Raw genomic sequence first — 22,144 nt, 5'->3', positions numbered from 1 at the left:
CTTCAGAGTGGACCTCCTTTAAGACGACGGTACTAATGGTGCCCCCAAGTTGCTTTGAGTTTTAGACCCCTGCCCCAATGTATCCAGTCCTACATTTGAGTGTGTACTCTAAAAACCTGACTGCACTTTGTTCAAAGTTGACAAGGAAGAAAAAACTCAGTGCTGCATTCCAGCACTGAGATATGTGAAGCTGTTTTCAGTCAGCTGTTTTAATATTTAAGTACGTTCCTGTTAAGTTTTCTATATAAATATTATACGTATAGTGCATTGATCTAAATGCATGTACAAGTTTGGATGTGGGTGTTCAGATTTTTTGGAACCTCCAGTCGAGTTTGCCATATTAGCACCCAGACCACGTCGGCCTCAGAGCCTCTGCATTAATCCATGTTCCATAAGGCTGGTACATCGTATGGTCTGTGTGTTTCCTGAGCAGACAGGGGAGAAGACACTGAGGAGGAAGGATTCATGAATAATAATGCAGAGAGGGGCCTTGAACAGTAGCTGTGAGATTCTATTGGTGAGGGATAAATCCATACTGTAAGCCTCACCTGCTGGGAGCTGTGCTTCCCAAAGCCGATGTCATCCCTGATAATTTATAGATGCAAAGCAGAGGAAAACATTCATCAGAAACGTGCCGCTGTCTACTAGGCGGGAAAATGCTTTGTTTCTAGCAAAGAGAGTGAAAGACGACACGCAGCAACACGGAAAATACCCACAAGACACCTCTGCTTTCTCCCGTTTTATTATTGCTCCTGGTAGCTGCATCCAATCCCTGCTGCACCACTAACACTCCTCTCCTCTCCAGACTTTGTTCAACTTCAGCCGCAGAAAATGAAGATATGTCTCCGTCTGAAATAGATTGATAAAGCTTTGATAGGAAAGGCTGCCTGAGCATAATATAAAAAACAAATATACTGTATATGTTTGCATTTTCAGCCTGCAAATACCCTCTGCGTGGTCACATTTTTCATTGACACTGAAGCAAAACAGACAACGTGATAAATTACAGCCGCAAATGAACGGACCCAAAACAAATATTTCCCATGAATACTTTCCAGACGAAGAGGATCTTTGAGGACAGACTCTAAAACTCACATGGAAAAAAAAGTAAAGGCAAAAAATGTAACAGCACATGATTAAAACAAGAGTTCACCTTCAGACTGTTTGAATATCAGCTGAATTTAGCCTTGAAAACTTATCTGAAGACTTCCTGCCTCACACTCAGACATTATGTGTGGATGTGAAAAACACAATCAGTTTCCTGCAGAACAGATTCACTGAAGCAGGTGGAGGTTAAGCGTCTTGTTAGAGGGCACCTTCTCTACAGTACCTGCAGGCGAGGAATGATGGGCTCTCAAATCCCACCCAGCGGCTCTCATTTATCCAAAATTAGTCAGCTGCGTTGATTTCCTGACTCAGAAACAGATGGGTGACGTCACGGATACTACGTCCATATTTTATACAGTCTATGGATCTCATGCTGGTCTTGAGAGTGGGGAAATAATGAAAGTTAGTGGGCACAGATGTGAGAGCAGCCTGAGGATCTACTGGACCCCAACCATCTCTGAGAGGGAAAAGTGGAGCAACATCCTGTCCTGTGATCCAGACAACGGCAGCAGAGCTGGTGAGAGCATCTCTAAGCTGCTGATCTCTACAGAGACACTGAAACCAGAAGAGGGAGAGACAACAGCAACAATGTTCAGAACTGAGATATTTGACTCATTTATAAACCCGGCATCACAAGACCTATTAAATGTATTTTCTTTTCCCATGGGGCTAACTAACTTAGCAATAGGCACATGCAGAAGTGCTTCTGGAAGCAACTAGGCTGACTTATAACCAATCAGAGCAACACAGCATGTGACGTAGCACACAGCAGCCGACCAGCTGAGCTAGTTGGTGAAATAAACATCTATTAAATCCTGTCAGCAGTACATTAAACACATCTTTCTTATGAATAGACACCGTAAGTGCAGTTGTTTGTTCTTGGCTTAATGAATAAACATCATCCAGGTCGTTTAAAATGCTGTAATAGCAGACTCAACGCGCCTCCCTGCAGCAGAAGCAACCATCTTGTGTGTCTATAGACTAAGGAGGCTTTCCTGTGTCTTCATCCTATAGAACCCACTCATTTCTAAATGAAGGACACTAATTGGTCCAGGTTATATATGATCAGTGGGAAATTGTTCAGAATCACAGCAGGCCAAGTACAACTTGCAAGGGAAATTATATGTGTATGTGAGCTAGCTGATGGGTCTGGTGTTGCCAGGGTATTCATTTCTGTTTAAAAGTGTGTCAACGTCAAAGCTCTGAGAAGAAGGAGGGGCCTCTAGTCCGTCAACAGTCACTTGTATTCACTGAAGCAATGATTCTCCTTCTCCTCCTCCTCTCCTCATCCATGTTGTCTTTCTGGTCCTCTGAAAACCTCTGACCTGTTGACTCCAGGCCTGGCTCAGGTAATCATGACGGTTTGTTGTTGTAGTTAAGTGAAATATGATCTGGTGATAACACAGAGTGTTTTATTCTGAAAATTAACTGGAAGTTTTCATTTTGTTTTGGTGCCTGACTTCCTGTCCCGCTCCATCTGCTCTGTTGAGATTGATGCGTCATGCTCCGGCATCCGGCAAAAATAGAAGTCTTGTGTATCTGATCCGGATACTCCGACCTGCTGGATCAGAGACACAGCCGGAACGCAACGGAGCAGATCCAGTGGAATTTAACACATTGACTAGACTAGAAACCTATCAACTCCAGTGCTGTGATGGATTGAAGATGGACAGGACTTGGATCTGGTGGGATTTGGCCATAACTGTCCTCAGGCTGCAAGGTTCAGACCATCAACTGCATAAAACATGGACATTGTCTTCGTGATTTCATCCATTTGTTTCTAAAGCAGAGTTTTGAAGCCTATCGTCGGCGGTCTCCATATTAGGAATGCTGACTAATCCTAACATTTGGTCGACTTAGTGAGAGGCAAAGAGGCTGAGTTTAGATGGTCCTTTAGCCTCCTTGCTAACAGCTACAGGCTACCATCCAGTCAATCAAATTAGCCATGCCCCTAATTTTGCTAAATTAATTACTCTAATATCTTCAAACTAATGACTAAGAAGAAATCCACCCCTGTATAGTGTGTGCAGATGAAGACAGCCTCAAGTGGACGCTTGAGGAATTGCAGCTTTTAGCTCGTCTGCATCGTCTTCATTTTCCACTCTGGTTGAGGATACAGGGTGTCATGAGATCATCTTTGTGGTGGTTTGTTGTTGTAAAAATAAAACAGTAGAATTGGATTTGAACAGTTTTGAAAGGCAATGATAAATGATCTATTTTTCATTTAGGCTGTATGACACTGTATGAGTGTTTTATTCTGAAAATTAACCGGATGTCTTTATTTTGTTTCGATGAGTCGTGCTTTGGCATCCGGAAAATATAAGTCTTGAGAATCTGATCTGGAGGACTCTGGCGTGTTGGATCAGGGATGCAACAGGAACACAATGGAGCGGATCCAGTGGAAGGTAACACATTGACTTGAATAGAAATCAGATCCGGTGCCGTGACGGATCAGAGGCAGATTGGACATGGATCTGGTGAAATTTGGCCATGAATGAGGACAGAAATGTCAACATAGACATTCCTGCAGAAATCCTGTTCCCCTTGTATAATGTCACATTCAATGGAAATGTTCACTTTAATGTGAACTTGTTTTTTAGTGGTAAAAATAAATCGCTATTAGATTAATCAAATCCTTCAGGGATCAATATTTTGGATCAGCTTGTTCATAGCTTCAGTTTGTGGCTTGTTGGTAGGAGCAGCAGGTAAGATAATGGGTAGTGGGTGGTTATGCACAACTCTAGCAATCAAACAAGTCTGCATACTTTTCTACTGAACACTTCTCTTTATTGTTTTCACGTTATGCCATCAACCAAGAGTGCAGATCTTAGTTTTGTAGGTCAGTTTGGAGTTCAGTGGAAAGATCTGCCAACAAGTGTACTCTGACTGGGACGAACGTTATCTCAGAACACTTTATGTAAAAGAGTAGATCTCAAAGGGACTCTTTGTTATTATATTTTCAGAGACACAACATGAATCCACAGCAAGCCAAACACTGTAGAGCAACTCCAAAAGTTTCTGCACCTATTAGTCATCTCGACCCCCACAGTGTGTAAAAATAGAGCCCAGGTTTAGTGATGCCAGAACTTTCCTTTCAAAGTTTGCTCAGACTGACTGTGAAGCACATTTTGAAGGTGATGCAACGGCATGCAAAGTCCACTCAAAGATACGAGCAGATGTGAACAGAAAGCATTTTGCTTTCCGTGACAGAAACTGCAACAAAGACGCAGTGGAGGGAATTTTAAGTGTTACTGTCTTTAAGTTGAATTTTTAAGGAGTGAACTGTGACATGAGAAAAGAATAATAGCAAGTTTAGCAAATTGGCTTTTGGGCTGAAAGAGCTGCAGAAGAAGTCCAGAGAGAAGTAGATCTGCTCCACATTCAGTCAGATACCACAGCTTTTAAAACACTGAGAGCAGCAGATAATCCAACAGGCCTAATGTGTCACCGTGTCACTTTTTGTCACAACATTTTTATCTACTGATGCCTGTATCAGTGTAAACTCTGGTATCTCTGCTGCTCTGTGATGGATTTCCATCTGACTGACAGTTGGATGTCTTTGAAGGAGGCAGCACTAGAGGCCATTAGAGTCTGGCAAACATCAGGATTAGGTGTCACAGTTTTAAAAAATCCTTTTAGTGAACACCATGTATCTCCAAAATACAACAAGTAAGACTTCCTCAGATAAACCCAAGTGTTCCGTGTTTCTTCAGTGGCTGGATACAATTGCCGACAGGGGCAATCTCTGAGACCGTTTCAGCACTTTGGCTCTCGTCAGCCACCGTAGCTAGAAGAGTTTCCCACTCATTTGCTCAGATCAAGTTGCATTGTTTACATTTGGTGAATAGTAGTGATATGAGTGCCGCATAAACTACACTGACACAAAAACTGAAGGTGCAAAAGGAGGAAAACAGTGAGGTTGTTGTTTCAATATGTTTGTGAAAGTGTTGTGTGATAGTGTCAGTGTCTGATAATACAACAGGACCGTTCTCTGCCTTGATAATCTATTTTTGTTGTAGGTAAAGATCCTTTTATAAAACCACAAACATTTAAGGTCCCCTTTCAATCAAACATAGATGTTGAAGATCAACATTTATTAGGCCCAAATAATGCAAATAATTATAAGGTTCTTCAGTCTTCTTATTGGTATTTGTTGTTGTTGTTGTTTACTAATATTGCAGATAAATTAAAAATGAACCAGAACTTGGATATCCTTCTTCAATGACATGCCTGACCCCAAAGCTAGTCACTGCAGGCACTGTTCGTTTTTTAATGTTCTTATATGCAGCTGCATTTTCTATTCGAGCAGCCTATAAATGTACAAGATGAAGTCAACGAGCAAACACAGTTTGGTCTTTGTAAAGTCGCTAACATCCATACCCTTGCCCACTTTCCCTGCTTTCAGTAGGTCAACTTCAAGGACTAAATGTTAAATTACTGCCTAACATATCCCACACACTTAAAGAGACAACTAGTGGTGTTACCTCACCACATTGACTTATGGTACTTGTTTGTCAATGGAACTTTTTTTTTATTTTTATTTTTTACAACATATAACTCAAACATAAACCTAAAACACCCAGTGCCCCCAGGAAACATAATAAAGTAAGGGGTTACATATCAGAAAGACCCCATAATAGTCCAAAGATGCCAACAACATTTATCTTGCTTTTCATGTCTTTATCCAGAGAGGACAGGACAGGTGATAGGTTCAGGTTCAGGTTCAGGTTCAGGTTCATGTTACAAGTTTTTTTGGCAGGAAAATGATGAACAAACCAGTTAACTATTTGAATCATGAAGCTAACTTTAAACCATGATATAAAAGTACTCCAGCTCCACCAATAAAGAATATCATTATGAGATCTGTGAATAAATATAACTCTGATAAATAAATGAAATAACCTCTCGGATAAAACCAAATAATTAACGCTATAAATAAGTATGTGCTAATATCAGGACATCGTCTATCAAAGCTGTTTTTATAACTCTCTGTTCTGAACCTTAGGACGGCAAACCTCCAATGATAGATGTGTGACCCAACCATGACACCAAAGACAAGGACAACACAAACTCAATAAAATGAGGATACAACAAAGTCATGACTCTGTGATCAGTGAGAAAGAATGAGAGTTTACTTAAACATAAAAGGGCCGATGACCCGACCCAAGAGCAAGAAACAGGAGAGACAGTGGAGAGTGACATGTGCAGGAGGTTGGAAATGCACTTGAGGACCATAGCCTCCATACATGGTGAGCCCCAAGAGTGTGGTTATATAGCAGTAATATAAATAAAGTAGAAAAACAAATTACCCTGATGTAGGTGGATCTCTGAGTTCATCGTCTTTGTTGGACTCTGTGGATAAACACTTGAGTCCATCAGTTGCAAAAGAATAACTCTAATGTTGTGTTTATTCAACATGTTGCAACCATCACATTCTACTTGAAGCTATTTGTTTCAACAATAAACAAGTGCAGCTCCATAACTTCCAAAACGTTAGTGTCTATTTTTTTATTTAGAGCCCAAAATATGAAGAGATATATATTAGCAAACTGTTTAGCTTTTGAATTCTCCTATTTTAAAGTATTTATTTTGATTTATATTTTGGTTGTCATTGGTTTGATGCAGTTTTTGATAATTTCAATCTTTTCTGAGTTGTTGAATTTGGAGAAGTTGTTGACTCTAGACTGCAAACATGAGTGGATCTGTACGGCAATGACACATCACCTTTATTCAGTGTATTATTATGTCTTCTTGTTATTTTCAATCCTACAGCACAAACAGACCTTCATGCAGTTTGAACTGATCATCCTTGTTGTTTCTAGCTCACTTTAAAATGCTCTGACAAAATCTCTGCTCCACCTGACCTCAAATATATCCTACTCTGCAGATGTGATTTAATATTTCAGGCCAGAAAACACGCAGCTTGGCTGTTGTTTACCTTCGCAGTGATACCTGCATGATATTTTAATGAGGACGGCCTTGTTACTTTACGCTTTTGGAGGCGATGTTGGCAGCATGTGCAGCGCGTGGGACTTAACTCTAACATTCAGCGAGGTGGAGAGTCTGATGGATGCTGGAGATGTTAATGATCTTCCTCACATTGTGTGTGACCCGGGCACAGCTGGGAGAGGAGTGTCGAGTCTGTTCTGCGGTCTGGCTGAGCACAGGTGACAGCTCCATCCTGCAGATACATGAACGAGAAAACCACTAAATTAAGGCACTGATAAACACGAGCGGTGTCATTTGCAAGAGGCCTCTTTTTAATACCTCACCATAAAACAGGACCGAACATGTAATCATTCAAATTAGTCCCACCATATGAAGTTACAGCAACAAACACCTAATCAGAACCAGGACTCAGATTTTCTGGCATTCATCGCCGCCACGTTTCCCTAAGGAAAAGTCATGGCCCTGTTGCAGGAAGTTCATCCAGAGTCATGGTGTGCGGGCAGGAAGGAAGAATCCTGATATGACATCTTGCACAGGCCTGCCTTCAAAAACCAGTTCGCGACCCTCTTGACCTCCTGGAGATCACCCGCTGGCCTCTGTCAGAGCCCGCCTTGATGATTTATGCAGCATCAAAATAACGTGAAGTGTGACGCCTCTGAGGGCCGCAGCTGGGCGTGACGTCTCTGATGGGTGTAACAGATACCTCCCTCTGGAGGTTTCTCCCCATCTCTCAGAGGCCATTAGTGTTGTTTTGAACTCTTAGCCCAAACATGTTAAATGATACAGGCTTTCAGAGAGACGGGCAGCTACAGTGAGGCAGTGACATGACATGCTTTCCTCTGGATGGCCTGTCCTGCAGGTCTGTGCTGGTATAATCTTGACAGATGGAGGAAGGAACAATAGAGTCAGTGTTGAACTGGTGCACCAGTTTGTCTGCCTGAGGCTGTTGCTGAATTGTGGATATGACAAATTCCCCAAAGCTTTCAGTTTTCCTGACCATTTCACCCCACTCCTTCATCCAGAAAATTCTGGCACGTTGACAACACACTCTCTATGACTGAGATACTCCAGGTTCAGGAATCCAGAGCTGCACGGCACTACAGCAGCATTTTTTAAAGTCAGAGACCACATCGTAACTCTCTTGTATCTACACATTTACCAGCAGATAATGGAAATGTCTGGGAATTCAAAACATCTCAAATATTGCAATGTTTTAAATATCTTTAGGTAGTGTAGATTTAACAGACCTTAATTTGTCTCAATAAGTCACTGAGGTGTGAAATGAGGAACTAATTTGGACATGTATTCTAGTCGATGCAACAATCCATGTCCAGCTCTTCCAGTTTAGTGTCCACGATCAGGACTACAAGAATCCAGCACAAAAATAAGCATAAAACCGATCATCTAAAAAAACACATAACATTTTGCACACCGCCAAAAACTGTTTGGTCCTCCGCTGCGGTCTGGCTCCGTGCTCTCTCATCCGTCAACACCCATCGGAATGCAGAAAGGAGCATTTATGAATATCCTCCTCCTCTCCTCATCCATGTTGTCTTTATGGTCCTCTGAAAACCTCTGACCTGTTGACTCCAGGCCTGGCTCCGCTCATCATGACGGTTTGTTGTTGTAGTTAAGTGAAATACGATCTGGTGATAACACAGAGTGTTTGATTCTGAAAATTAACGGAATGTTTTCATTTTGTATTGGTGTCTGGCTTCCTTCCGCTCCATCTGCTCTGTTGAGATTGATGCGTCGTGCTCCGGCATCTGGCAAATATAGAAGTCTTGTGTCTGATCTGGTGTGTTCCGGCGTGCTGGATCAGAGACGCAGCTGTAACGGATCCAGTGGGAGTTAACACATTGACTAGAATTGAAAACTAGCATTGAAGCTTTGCATGGTGGATCTACTTGATGACAGACATGGAATCTGACCAATCCATCTGCTTTGCAAGGTCACCTGATCCGAGTCCCTTGGGGCCTTGGCTTTATGAACACCGAGCCAAGGCTCCACCTGGGGTTCAATGGTATGGTAAAGGAATTAAAGGTAAAATATACACAACACTATTTTACTTTTATCGCTTTGCAATTATAGTAGCCCCGGTGCTAGTTCTGGGTTGGTGCTAGTGCTAGTCCCAAATTGATTTTGTCACGTTTAGGGTCAGTTCTTAAGGGGTTGAAACACAAAGAAGTGTTAGACGGAGTCCCGAGAAAATGCTACATTCAAATTCATGCTAGTTTTCTGTGACTACCAACCCTAGCTTTAAGTGGTTAACATGTTTTTTTTCTACTGTAAAGATTAGTTAAGACCGACGGAGAATGACACCCTTCTGGAGCCAGCCTCAAATGACTATCTGCAGTTTTTGGGACTAGTGTGTCGTCTTTTCAAGCTCGGTGCTCCACAGGCTAGCTCAACTTGTATCTCACTTGGTCTGTTTGCTTTTTTAATGCTATTACAGGCAGCATTCTTTGAGTTTATGAGAGCCTTCTTTTTAAAAGCCTGCTCCAGCTGGTGACATGTGTAAGACATCATACCTGAGGCCAAAATGAAGTTAATGTCAGAGCAGGTTTGGAATGATTATTGGCTAAATATTGGCTAAAGAGCTTCATAGAGCTGAGGAGATCTGTAAAAATGGTTCCTCTTGTATGTGGGTATGTGGGTTTGGTCACATCTTCCACACCCTTGTTAGCCTTTTAATCCTGTGTCCATATCATTAGGAGAGCTTCGGTCCTTTGTGTCAAACTGTGTGATGACAGGACTACAGTTCCTGTTTACTGAGGACAATAAACACTGTGGAGCGCACACTTTCCAGGACCTCTACAAACCATGCAAAATTAATGAATAGCCCAGTGGAGATAACAGCGCTACATTTTTAATGCACCTTGTCACCAGTGGGGCTACTGCAGCATTCTCCAGAGACATCGATTAGCAGGAGATGGAGTGACAGATGACACCCCCAGGGAGTGCAGGGGGAAAAAAAGACACTGCTGTTGTGGCGGTTGTCCACTGAACACATCGATATGTCATTAAACAATGACAGCGCCTCAGGCTGTTTAATGAAGTGTTTGCAATGTGATTTGGTTCTTAATAGCAGATGCATTAAGGAGTATCAGGTCCCTGCTATAGCTCCTGTATACTAAACAGAACCTGAAGTCCTATAACGTACACTCACCTGTAATGTTGGGCTGGAAAACTCTGAGTGTGCAAAGCTCCACAGAGAAAGAAAACACTCTGCATAACTGCTCCACTTTCACATCCTTTGAAATTAATTATCCAGGCAGTAGATGCTAACCTGTTGGAAAAAGTGAAACTAAGCAAGCAGTTCTGGGGTATTATGCTGGTCACATGCTGCAGGACTTGACTGTGGGCCAAAATTTCAAGGTCCACAAAAGGGCACGGTGAACAATGCTATGTGTCCTGTGCAAGGGGGGCATATCAAGATAATGTTCCTGGAGCTAAAAGATTAGTTTCTTCTGCAAAAGCTGACCTCGCCTCTGTGCAGCAGGTGAGAGGAATGGAAGAGCAAAACAAAGAGTAGAATAAGGTGTTTCTTTGGAGATAAGGAACGGTTCAGCTGGAACTACATGTGTGGATCTGTGGGCTGATGAGTGATGGTTTTCATGCAGCTTCTATCCTCCGTCTGTTTGAGGCTCCAATGAAAAATGCAGGAGTGATGAAGAGATTTGAGACTGGTTTATTAGACTGGTGTGTGAATAAACATCAAATACCAGCCGGTTGTGTCGTCCTCCTCTGATCTAATAAAGGTGACTTTGAGACAGCTACAACGTAAAATGTTTTTAAGACCCTTATTGGTATTCATGGTTGAGCGGCAACCACAGGGACGAAGACGAAAGTCTTGTTGCATAGAACTAGAAAAACCCTATAAGGAGGACAGGCTGAAGGAGAGTCAGTGGGTAAACAACATCAAAATTGAGTTTCTAAGTAGTTCTTAAATCACATCGTGTATACTTAGAAATGTACTTATTTGAACTTCTTATTTCAATCCTTTTGCTACAATAGATATGGCTGAAAAATGAAGCACGTACAAAGGTGCCAAAAACTGCAATTCTGTGTTTGGCCACTTGAGGCCAGCTCCATAGTGAATCAATCCACATAGAGCCTGTTGTTAATTTTACTCAACTCTTCCAATTTACCACCATGCTTTTCACCTATTATGCTCATTTCCTCTTTAAAAACTCCACTTCTTCATTTAACATATTCCTCTTTACCACCTGCGTTAAATACATGATTCTGATTGGTCAAAACCCCTTGAGAAAAATGATGTATTGTAAACAGCTAAAGCTACGCAGGGACAACCTGATCACACACATCATAACAAATCAATCCTCATAAAGTGGTACGTCTCATTCCCCCTCTGCCTGTTGACACTGTGGTAAAGACGTCAGTGTGGTCTCAGGCTGGTCTTGAGAGTGGGGAAATAATGACAGTTAGTGGGCACAGATGAGAGCAGCCCGAGGAGCTACTGGACCCCAACCATCTCTGATAACCCTTTTCCACCAAAGTGAACTTGGTGCACGTGCAGGCTCAGAGTTGATTCTTGTGAAGCCTCTCAGAACCAGTTCGCTTTTCCTCTGGTCGCAAAAGAGACTTCTACTGGTCCCTGCTCTCTTTTTTTACCTACTTTAGTTTCCTAGAGATTTGTTCTATCGATCTCTCAAATCCAACCATCACCATCTCTTGATAAATCTTTTCTTACACTGGAAGAGTCCTTAAAGCTCTGTCAGACTTATTCTGGACTTTAGCCAAAGAACAAATAGCACAGAGACAGCTTTTCAAATGTTTTTGCTAAAGCGTATGTTTTTAAAAAATGGTGGTCACAACAAAGTTTACGATGGTTTTAAGTGGTTCATGCTAACCCCAGACCCTGACATGACTGGTTATTTCTTGTAGGCCAGCAAGGGTTTGGTGCTACTCTAGTACCATTTTTTTTTTGTCCGAGAGCCAGTTCTAGTGCTGGAAAGATAAATAACTTATTCCAGATTAGGCAATATCTCAAACCAGGCCTGGAACAGACCTGGTGGAAAAGGGTTACAGCAGGGAAAAGTGGAGCAACATCCTGTCCTGCAACCCAGGCAACGTCAGCAGAGCTGGAGAGAGCATCTCTAAGCTGCTGATCTCTACAAAGTCACTTAAACCAGAAGAGGTAGTGATAACAGCAACAATGTTCAAAGCTGAGATATTTCCCTCATTTAAGTTTAAAGGTGAGTCAACGTCAAAGAGAAGAAGGAGAGCTGAATGAGGACAGAAACATCAATATCAATATTCCTGTAGAAGTCTCATTCTCCTTGTCTAACGTTAACTTCTGCTGAAGGTTACATCTCCACAATCAGACATGATACAAGAGTGAAGGTGCAAAACTATATGGGCAAATAAGTGCTTGAATATCATTGAGGCCATATGCTTTGTGAATTGGACCTTGAGACTGAGATAGAAAGGGAAAATGACACACAGCTGTAATCCATTCCCCTGCACATCTCAACTTCGCTAAGCTCCTACTTACATTCTTTAATTTTTCCAGGTGTCATCAAATGTGATGTAATAACATTTGTTCACAAAGTCACTGACCTCCCCCTGCATCATTTTTTTCACTGTCAAAGCTCCACCGAAGCTAATAGGAGTCACATTCCCCGCTCAGATGAAACACATGTAACTGTAAATCATCGGAGGAGAACTCATGAGCTCAGGCCGGTTATAGAGCCTGCACAGCTTTGTGTTAAAACAAACATGACTGAAATGATGATGACTTATACTGCTTATTAAAACATTTGCTGCTGTATATTGGCACAGATGCTGTTGCCAACATAAACTGCATGACTTTAACAAGACAGTATAAATATCAGAACATCAACAGCCCTGTTTATGTACTGCTCACATTTACAAGGCGAGCACATGTAGTAAAGCTTCATTTGCAGTGTTGGGTTTAATGCCGTCGCTATAACAAAGGACCTCTCCAATTTGAGAATAAACGATGTCAGTTTATGCGGACTTAAGGCATGCTGGGAAATAAACGTTGTACATTCTGTGCGCAATTTAAGCTAGAATGGCGAGTGTAGACAATTTTAGATTTAATATGTTATTTGTTGACCAATGAGGCTTGTGCAGCGCTGTGTGCACTGGGTTATCAGAGTAGAGGAGGAATGGTGAGAGGAAACGTCACAAACACTGACACAAGAGTCATTGAATTTTCCATGACTGGGAGTTATTAACAATATTTACACCCGAGCATCATGCCCTTAATATAAATGTCACAGAGGTGTGATGGTGGTACCAAGTCAGATGTTTCCATGACATAAAGAAAAATATATATTGTATCAGTCAGACTAAAACTGGAATCTAAAAACACATATAAACATATTAGTCTGACTGAAACCGCACTAAGTTGAATTTCTTGAATATGGACCAACATACCTGGATAATGAGGTAGGGGATTGATTTTCACTTGCATGTATACGCTTCAATCAGCCCCAAACTGGACTAGGTGTTCTGCGCATTATCCCCAGTTTGCAGGCTGGGCTTTGATCTGAAAGTTGAAAAAAAAAAACTTCCAAACACTGCAGTTCCACGATTGGCCACATGAGGCCAGCTCCAAATGTGAGTCAATCCATACAGAGCCTGTTGTTAATTTTACTCAACATTTCCGATTTACCACAGATACACATGCTTTTTGCCTATTATACTCAATTACACTTTTTGATGTAAGGTATTCCTCCGATCATATCAATTAATATCACCCAGCTGCACCAAATACTTGATTCTGATTGGTCAAAAACCCCTTAACAACATTGATGTATTGTAAACAGCAAGCGCTAAGCTAGGGACAACCTGATCACACACATCATAACAAATAAATCCACAGAAACCAGTCTGTCTCATTCCCCCTCTGCCTGTTGACACTGTGGTAAAGACGTCAGTGTGGTCTCAGTCTGGTCTTGAGAGTGGGGAAATAATGACAGTGGGCACAGATAAGAGAGCAGCCTGAGGAGCTGCTGGACCCCAACCATCTCTGAGAACCCTTTTCCACCGAGGTGAAGTTGAACAGCATAAATGTACGGAATGAAGCAGACACCAATAGTAGAAGGAAAGTAAACAAGACGAAGGTATCGCATCGTACCTAATATTCAACCAGTTAGAATCTGGTTACCTTGTTTGCTAATTGTTTTGGCATGTGGCGTGATAGGTCAACCAGCTGAAGACATTATAGAAACTAGCTGCAATGGGGCGTATCTCCACCAAGCATTGCAGAGCTAGACATACTTTTGTCAAATTGTTCTGACCCAGAGCTTGTACACTGTGACACAGACAGTGGTCCAATGAAGTTGGATGATTAATTGAGCTGTAACCATAGCTCGACTTAACTCTGCATGTAAATGTACTGAATATGAAGCCACAAACTGGGACACCAAGATTGTGCCATTCAGGATAGATAGGAAAGTACAAAACCGTGATGAGGGTGGCACTGTCCTGTAGTCTTTTCCTGTCGTCCAGTCTTTTCCTTCCTAGAGATGAAAGTAGAGCACAACTGATGTGATTTTTCCAAAACCAATACAGATAACGATACAGGTTACAGATGGGAAAAACTCCCCAATGTCAAGTCTACTAATACTGTACACTTCTACATAAATAATAATAATGATGATTGATGGGGCTTGGATAGTGCTTTTCGAGACACTCAAAGATGCTTGACATTATGTGCAAAACAAATATAGGTATAGGATACAGGAGACAGTTCAGTGATAGTGATGTGAGGTCACGTGTTGTAGGCTCTTTTGAACAGGTAGGTTTTGATGTGATGTTAAATTAATGGAGAGAGTCAGAGTTTTGAATGTTTGGAGGAAGGGAGTTTCAGAGAGTTGGAGTGGCAATGACAAAAGCCCTGTCCCCCAAGGTGCTGTGTTTGTTCTTGGTGATGGGGGTCAGGAGGTTGGCATCTGATGATCTGAGGTGATGAGATGGGGGGTGGCGTTTTAGGAGGTTGGTCTGGTATGAGGGACCAAGGTTATTGAGGGCTTTATAGGGGGTGAGCAGGATCTTAAAGTGGATTCGGTGCTGCATTTATGTTGTCTTATTTAATAAAGACGTTAAGATGAGCAGATGTGGATAAAAGTGAACAGGCGATACATCAGTCGGGTTTTGGACAGCAGATTGATAAGAGAGTTTGAAGTGCAGCACAACCACAGCTTCCATAAGCAGCATATTAGCTTTTATCAGCAGGAGAAATTAGTCCGTAGGCAGACAGACTGTGAACACGCCACTTGGTGTATGATTAACTGGTGTTTTATTTCCCAGCACTACATCAAGACATAGACACAGTTCATCAATTTTCCATAGGAAGAAGCTGACAGCATAATTAACCACTTCCTTTAGCTCCACAAATAAACAATCATTACTCATGTTGTGCATCTGGATGTGTGTGTGGTGGCCAAAAATAGGAGAAAGGAAACATCATATTTTATGAAACTGCACAGAAATGAAACTGGACCGTTCACATGATATCAGAACCACTCAGATCCAGTTAGTCCATGTGTTGTAAAACCTGCCTGCCCGCTTTCACCGCAGCCACACAATCGTGGACCCCGTCTCTGCCAAGTTACACAAAAGCAAACACCAAGTAAGCAGATTGAGTCTGGGAAGGCTGTATTCAATTTGTCCTGCGATAACCGGACGTGTTATCGTTTGCAGTACAAGCTCACATTCTTTATAAATCTCTCGTCTCTATTAGCAAACACTGACAAGCTGCTGGGCTCCGGCGCTGCGACTGAAGCATGTGGTTTTTACTCACTGTCACAAACTACAATTATCAGGCAGGTGTAAAGAAAGGAACACCTGCTGGGGACTTTGAGTTGCACATTGAACAAATATAATGTATGCAGTGACCTTATACTGTGAATGTATCAGGAGCAAACTCTGTACAGTTGATAGAGACTTTAAATTACCAGCTGTCAGCCTGTTGCTAACGCAGTGACATTGTTCAGTAACTTCACTGCATGTACGGCAGTGATTAGAGAGTGCAGTGGCAGATTTTCATTAACGGAACAATGGAAAAATGTCTCATACAGTTAAAGTAGAGCTGTGATGGCACCTGGAATAAAGTTGTGCGAGGAGAAAAGAGGGATACCACCACCACATATCTTCTGTCTCACACAGTCACCAAGAATCTGTAACATCTGGTCATGTCTGTCCTCAAAGATCCTTGATATTGTCATTTATGCATCCATCACATCCTTTTCAGACTAACTGGATGCTGTTATGTCTTTGTGAACATGACCCCTCCAGACTTTAACTGATTTGAGATGCCACAGCCAGCTTACTCACCATACCTGAAAATGATTGCACATAAACACAGTTTTAGATCAGTTTAAATGGCTAAATATGACAATCGTCTATTGTATGACAATATCAGCGCCATTGCACTTTATAGTCATAGTATAAAATACGTGTTTGGCAGCAGTCTTGTACAGCAGCATTACAACATTTGCGATAACTGAACCAACGTTTGGATCCAAAAGCAGGACACCGGAGGCAGGTAAACATTCAAAGTCTGTTTAATCAGAGAAACTGGTCAATACACTGAAAGGCAGTCAGGTCAGGCAGAGGTATCAAAAGAGGATAGACTAAACTCAAAGTCAAAGAATAGCAAACACTGGTCAAATACATGAAGGCCAACATGTGGGAAAAAGGGATGGAACACTGACTCAAAGGGGATAACAAGACGCAGGTGAGACACACGTTAGGGTGATCAGGGGCGCAGGATACAGAGGAGCAGGGAGTCAGAAGACCTGAGAGACAGGGATGAGTTACCAAAATAAAACAGGAAACAGGAGGGAGGAGATTAAACAACTCTTAAGATATTAATTTGTATCCATGGGCATGGTTTAAGTATTTTCAATGTTTTGTCATCAAGCATTTGTCCTTCCTTTGTCTTATCCTTAACTTTGGTAAAAGTAAGTGGGTCGAGTAAGTGATTGGCTGAACAATTGTCCAATCAGATTTATGGAAAGATTTAAAATTGATACATATTACCAACTTCAAGATTCACTTTAGCCAATACTGATGGTCCCTTACTATAGCAGCCTCTACCATCAGTAAGTGAATAAAGGTTAATGTGAGGAGAAGTGTAAAAGCACCTTGAGTGGTCAGAAAGACTAGAAAAGAGATCTATCGTACAAGTCCATTTACATCTCATAGATATAGATGTTAAAAGTCACAGTTTTTATAAGATGTCTGACAGTATTTCAGACTAGATATCACCCGCTGCCTCCCCAGTTTTATTTCTACCTCTATTTGAACATCATGCACATGTTTTATTGCAGTGTTTACCACAGCAGATGGGGGCAGCATTCCTGATACACACTGTTAGCATAACTGTCACTGGTGCTCTGATGCTCCCTCCTGTACTAATGAGCTGCTTCCTTTATTTCCCACACAGACTGGGCCAGTCGCCGTCCTGTTTGGCTCCCTGCCCTCCAACAGTCAGCCGACCCGCCAGGAAACCCGACAGCAGCCCAGATGTCCTGTCCTCTGACTGCTCTCTGCTGCAACACTGAACATGTTTAACTGTTGGCTTCTTTCAAATACAGAATCTTAAGTGTTAGAACTTTTTTTATGGCTTCACTTCGAGTTGTTCTGGATGGAAGTGTTGGAAACATTATTGTGTGTTTGGTATTTTTTTAATGTTTTATTTGAATACCTATCCCAGGACCCGTTGGCATTCATCATTTATCATTGTTTGACGACGTTCCACGATATACTCCTGGGATTGGGAGCCAACTTCTTGAGAATTCCTGTGAGCCAGCAATTACTGCTCCACAATTTCCAGCCAAGACTTCCCTTTCTGTGGGGCGTTTATGTCAACATAAACACTGCATTTCTTGTTTTATTACATCCCAGGAGAAGCGCCTGTTTATCCGTTACTGGTAAGTCTCACTAAAACAGCCTATCATAAACTACACAGAGGTTTCAGTCCGGCTTACTTCAGCAGTATGAAACCAGGATGTTGATTTTCTCGTCATGTCTAATGCATTCCAGGAAGTCAGGAAATATGAACACTGATTGGCTTATGTGTCTTAGAAGTTTGGTTGACATAACCACTGATAATGAGAAAAGAATTGGAAAAATGGTCAAACTGAAATACAAATAACTCATATAAACACTTTGATCAGAATAAAACAATCTGATTAAAAATCCAATAGGAATACAAGGGTTGGTTTATGTTGGATACGTATTGAGAATGCTCTTTTTTTGCCTCTTGGGACGTGACATTGTCCAAAAACACTGGTCGGACAATGAAGCCTTTCGGACATTTTATCATATTCACACAATTTCAACTCGCTATAAGTTCCTCTGCTGCTTCATCACTCTGTCAGGTGTCTCCTTTGTTCACGCTGTCACTTCTGTGTAACGTTTATGCAGCCTAGAAAAAAGTAGCACTTTTAATCAACCTTACGGGCAAAAATGAAGATGTCCAATTGAATTATCTTCTTCTCCTCCACATTTCCACCAACAGTAAAAATATTCTACATTTTTAAGTAGTAAATATAATGAATACTTGAAATAAAACACAGTACGGGGAACAAAATCCAATGTTTCAGGGTAGCCATACATTTTACTTTGACAAAAACTACATTTGATTGAAATTATGTTTGCAAGAACACATTTAAGGTATATTCAATGGGGTTATTGTTCATTTTAACAGCAGAATTAACACTTTACTTGCTTCACTGATTTTCTGACGTGAGTTCACAACACAACTCATTGTTACAACTTTACTCTCTTGAATTTACTACTTTAATATCAATAGCTTGATTTTTCTTGTATATTTACATGGTTAATATATGAATTTAGTCTTGTAAGATTACAACTTTATTGTACTACTTTCTTGTGAAATTACAGTCTTATTTTTTTGGAATCTCAATTGTTTTTTCATCCTTAATGTGGCCCGAATCCTCTATTGTAGCTTTACAACTTCAACCAAGTGGGAATTGTTATTTTATGTCAAAATCTGTGACAACAAAGTGTGAAACTTGTCTTATCAAGGGTTATTTTAGAAATCTGAATAGGGCTTTCTGCAATTTTTTAAATCTTATTTTGAATTTTATTCTGTTTCATTTAATTTAACTTTATTCAATTTAATATAATTTAATGGAATTTTTGATTAATTTTGTTATAATTTATATCACATTCCTTTGCTTTCCTAATTGCACAGCCCTGCACTTGCTAAAGTGAAGCTGGAAGAGGAAATTGTATCTGCCTACTTTTGAATAGTTTATTAATTATTTCTCCATCCCTCTTTAATTTTATTTTCATTGCACTATTTAAGGAGCAATCAGCAACATGTCATCAGTTATAGTTGGCTTCCATATGCTCATGTTTCAAATGTGAGCATCATGCACCACAGCCAGGGTTGGATGTGTTACTGAAAATTAGTAATTAGTTACAATAACTTGTTAATACTTACCAAAAGTGACTGAATTCAGCTTTCTGGAAAGTTAATCTACAGTTTTCTAGTAATTAACATTGATGTATTTTCCACTGGGAAATAGTCTAGAAATAGTCTGTTGCTATCTGAACAGTGGGGTTACGCTAGGTCATTCAGTGATACTCTTTCTCCCAGCATGTCACTGTTGGAAGATTAATCTGATGTAGTCGTCGGCTGTTTGACGTAAAGAAACAAGCAATAAGTCCTCACAAGTTTTCTATTTCTCTCTCTTCTCTGTGTTTCTCATAACACTGGTCCAAGCAGCAAACTTTTTACAAATACAAGGAAATATCTATCTGCTGCAACTCAAAAGGTAGACATGCTCCAAGAAAGAGATCATCAGGGACTAAACCATTGAAAAGTAGATAGACATCTACAGGGTTAGACCTACTGAGACTCAGATTAGCCTCAGCTGCAATTCAGAACTTCATTTTTGCACAGCACAAAACAGTGAATAAGTTCAAACTTGTCTTCTACGTGCTTTAACTTGATCATACAACTAATGCAGATTCTAGGACAGACTTTTTTTTTAACTCAGTAAAGTACATTAGTTTCTGTATCTGGCACTTTCATCTTTGAATTCCTCTTCCCAACGTCACATCACTTCTCCGAGCTGAGAGGCCCGTCCTTCAGTGAGCGGTTATCATTCGGTAGAGAGCTGTTTATTTTAGGAGAATTAAAAGAGGCTTGTTCTAAGCTCTGGAGGACTTTCAGTTTGAGTTGTATCCCCTTGTTTTGAGCATTCAGAGCCTCACTCAGCTTCTCTTTGACTTAAATGTGAGCTAATGCTCATCAGCTACCTCATTCATACCCTTCATGTCCTTTGACAAATAGCACTGATCACATTGCAAAAGGTCTCATTTGGCAATTTGGAGCATCTGGGTGATTGATTATAATGATAGCTAAATTGCAAAGCAACAGTTGCTGCCCTTCAGTGCGATCCTTCCATATGCAAAGGGTGAATCAGGATGTAACCTTTTGTGCTAAATATAAGGCTTTGCCCAGGAGAAAATGAAACACTTTGAGAAATGTGCCTCTGACTCGTGAGCCTTTCAAACTCTGAGTTCAGATATAGTGTGGAGTAAGGAAACAGCATCTCGTGAACACATCTCTGCTGCTCTCGTTCCATTACCGACTCCTCTAAGAAAAGAGTAGAAGTTTGGGGGATTCAGTCCAGGTCACTGCCTCTGCGTGCTTTGTCTTCTGCATAACACTCTGTGATTGTTCAACTGCTGGGTTATTTTCTCAGCCTGACTGCTAACACCAGCCTTCATTTTTTATAAGACTAATGGACTCCTCCACCGCCTCTTCCCTTGTCAATATTACCTTCCATGCTTCCTGCCTTATTTATAGGCATGTGTTGCCTCTGTTAATGTCTATTGTCTTTTGTGGCGAAGCACGCAAACAGTACAACGTGAACATCAGCTGCAGGCCAATTACTCCCCTCTCCCATCTCTCCCAGCTCTGATTCAGTTTTTCCATCCCCCGGTCAGAGCCGTGTGGTTCTTGGCTTTTCCTGACGAAACACCCACAGCTGACCTGAAATGTCACAGGCTTGGCTCTCCATCATAGCTGACCATATGAAAACATATTTAAGACTTGTAAACTGACCTCAGGCGGGCTTGTAGCACACATGGAGGCTAGATCGGGAGCAGTATTTTTATCCATACATCACTGTCAGTCTTGGTTCAGTGGTTTAACAGTTGTTCTTTGCACTCTTTTATAAAGCACGTGTGTTCTGTCTGAATCCCAGAGCAACTAACGTGCTCGGTTTTATTTACTTCAAAACGTTATCCTTTTAAGGGCTGCGAATGAAAAGTGAAAGATTTAACCCATCAATGGAGAAGACCCTGACTTAGGTCCTGTTTCTTCAGTTGAATCTCTTTATTCATTTTTTTATCTGTGGAACTCTGCAATGGATCGCACTACTGTGGCAGGCAACACACTTAACAGCTCAACTTCAGAGACTACAAATTATTTTGTTTGCTAGTTTTTTAGATTACAGTTTTTAAAATATGGTTCGTAGAGTGGAACTACTGTGGCCGTACGTTGAATGTGGGGCTGATGTGGGGCAAGCCCCTCTCTTACAACGCAATGTGTATTGTACATGAGAAAATGGTAATAAGCAGGCGCACAGTGTTTGTGCATTTATTTAGACAACAAAAAAGATGGCAAGTGGAGCTCACAGCCGGCAGCCCCAGTTATACGTCATGACATATCTGAGAGTTCATTGGTATTTGGAGGGGATCCAATGATTGGCTGTCTGTAATGGTCAATTAAATGGTCAGCAAGAAGTTGGATGGCTGTGTAATGCTAGCTGACTTGTGAAAATGAAGTGAATTATTACTGGAGTACATGTTTGAATATCTGAGTTTGCAAGGGAAGCTGGAATTAGAGCGCCTTAGGGCCCACCCATCAAGGGATTTTTTCATCACTTAAACTGCGGGTGAAGCAAACCGCAGATTAAATGCAGAGTGGTTTACGAAGACAAGTTTGCTAACGGTATCAGTAGCAAGAGTACTGTAGTTTCCCGGGTATGTAGCATATCAATATAAGGGGTTGGTGCCCCACCAATATTTCACACATAGAAACTTC

General features: G+C 41.2%; 1 protein-coding gene across 1 annotated transcript in view; it reads right to left on the bottom strand.

The window, feature by feature from the left end:
* Positions 1 to 340: 340 nt before the first annotated feature.
* LOC117824610 overlaps positions 341 to 22,144 on the bottom strand; it is a 47,007-nt gene continuing 25,203 nt past the window's right edge. Inside the window, exons 3-8 of the mRNA XM_034700146.1 lie at positions 10,226 to 10,345; positions 7,207 to 7,288; positions 6,417 to 6,459; positions 717 to 849; positions 549 to 585; positions 341 to 448 (exon numbers count right to left, since the gene is read on the bottom strand). Of these exons, the coding sequence (XP_034556037.1) occupies positions 341 to 448; positions 549 to 585; positions 717 to 849; positions 6,417 to 6,459; positions 7,207 to 7,288; positions 10,226 to 10,345 (523 nt within the window). The remainder of the gene's footprint in view (positions 449 to 548; positions 586 to 716; positions 850 to 6,416; positions 6,460 to 7,206; positions 7,289 to 10,225; positions 10,346 to 22,144) is intronic.

The sequence above is a fragment of the Notolabrus celidotus genome, chromosome 13, assembly GCF_009762535.1.
Source record: "Notolabrus celidotus isolate fNotCel1 chromosome 13, fNotCel1.pri, whole genome shotgun sequence".
Lineage (NCBI taxonomy): Eukaryota > Metazoa > Chordata > Actinopteri > Labriformes > Labridae > Notolabrus > Notolabrus celidotus.
The sequence above is the reverse complement of the archived record's forward strand: the minus strand, read 5'-3'. Positions and strand labels throughout refer to the sequence as shown.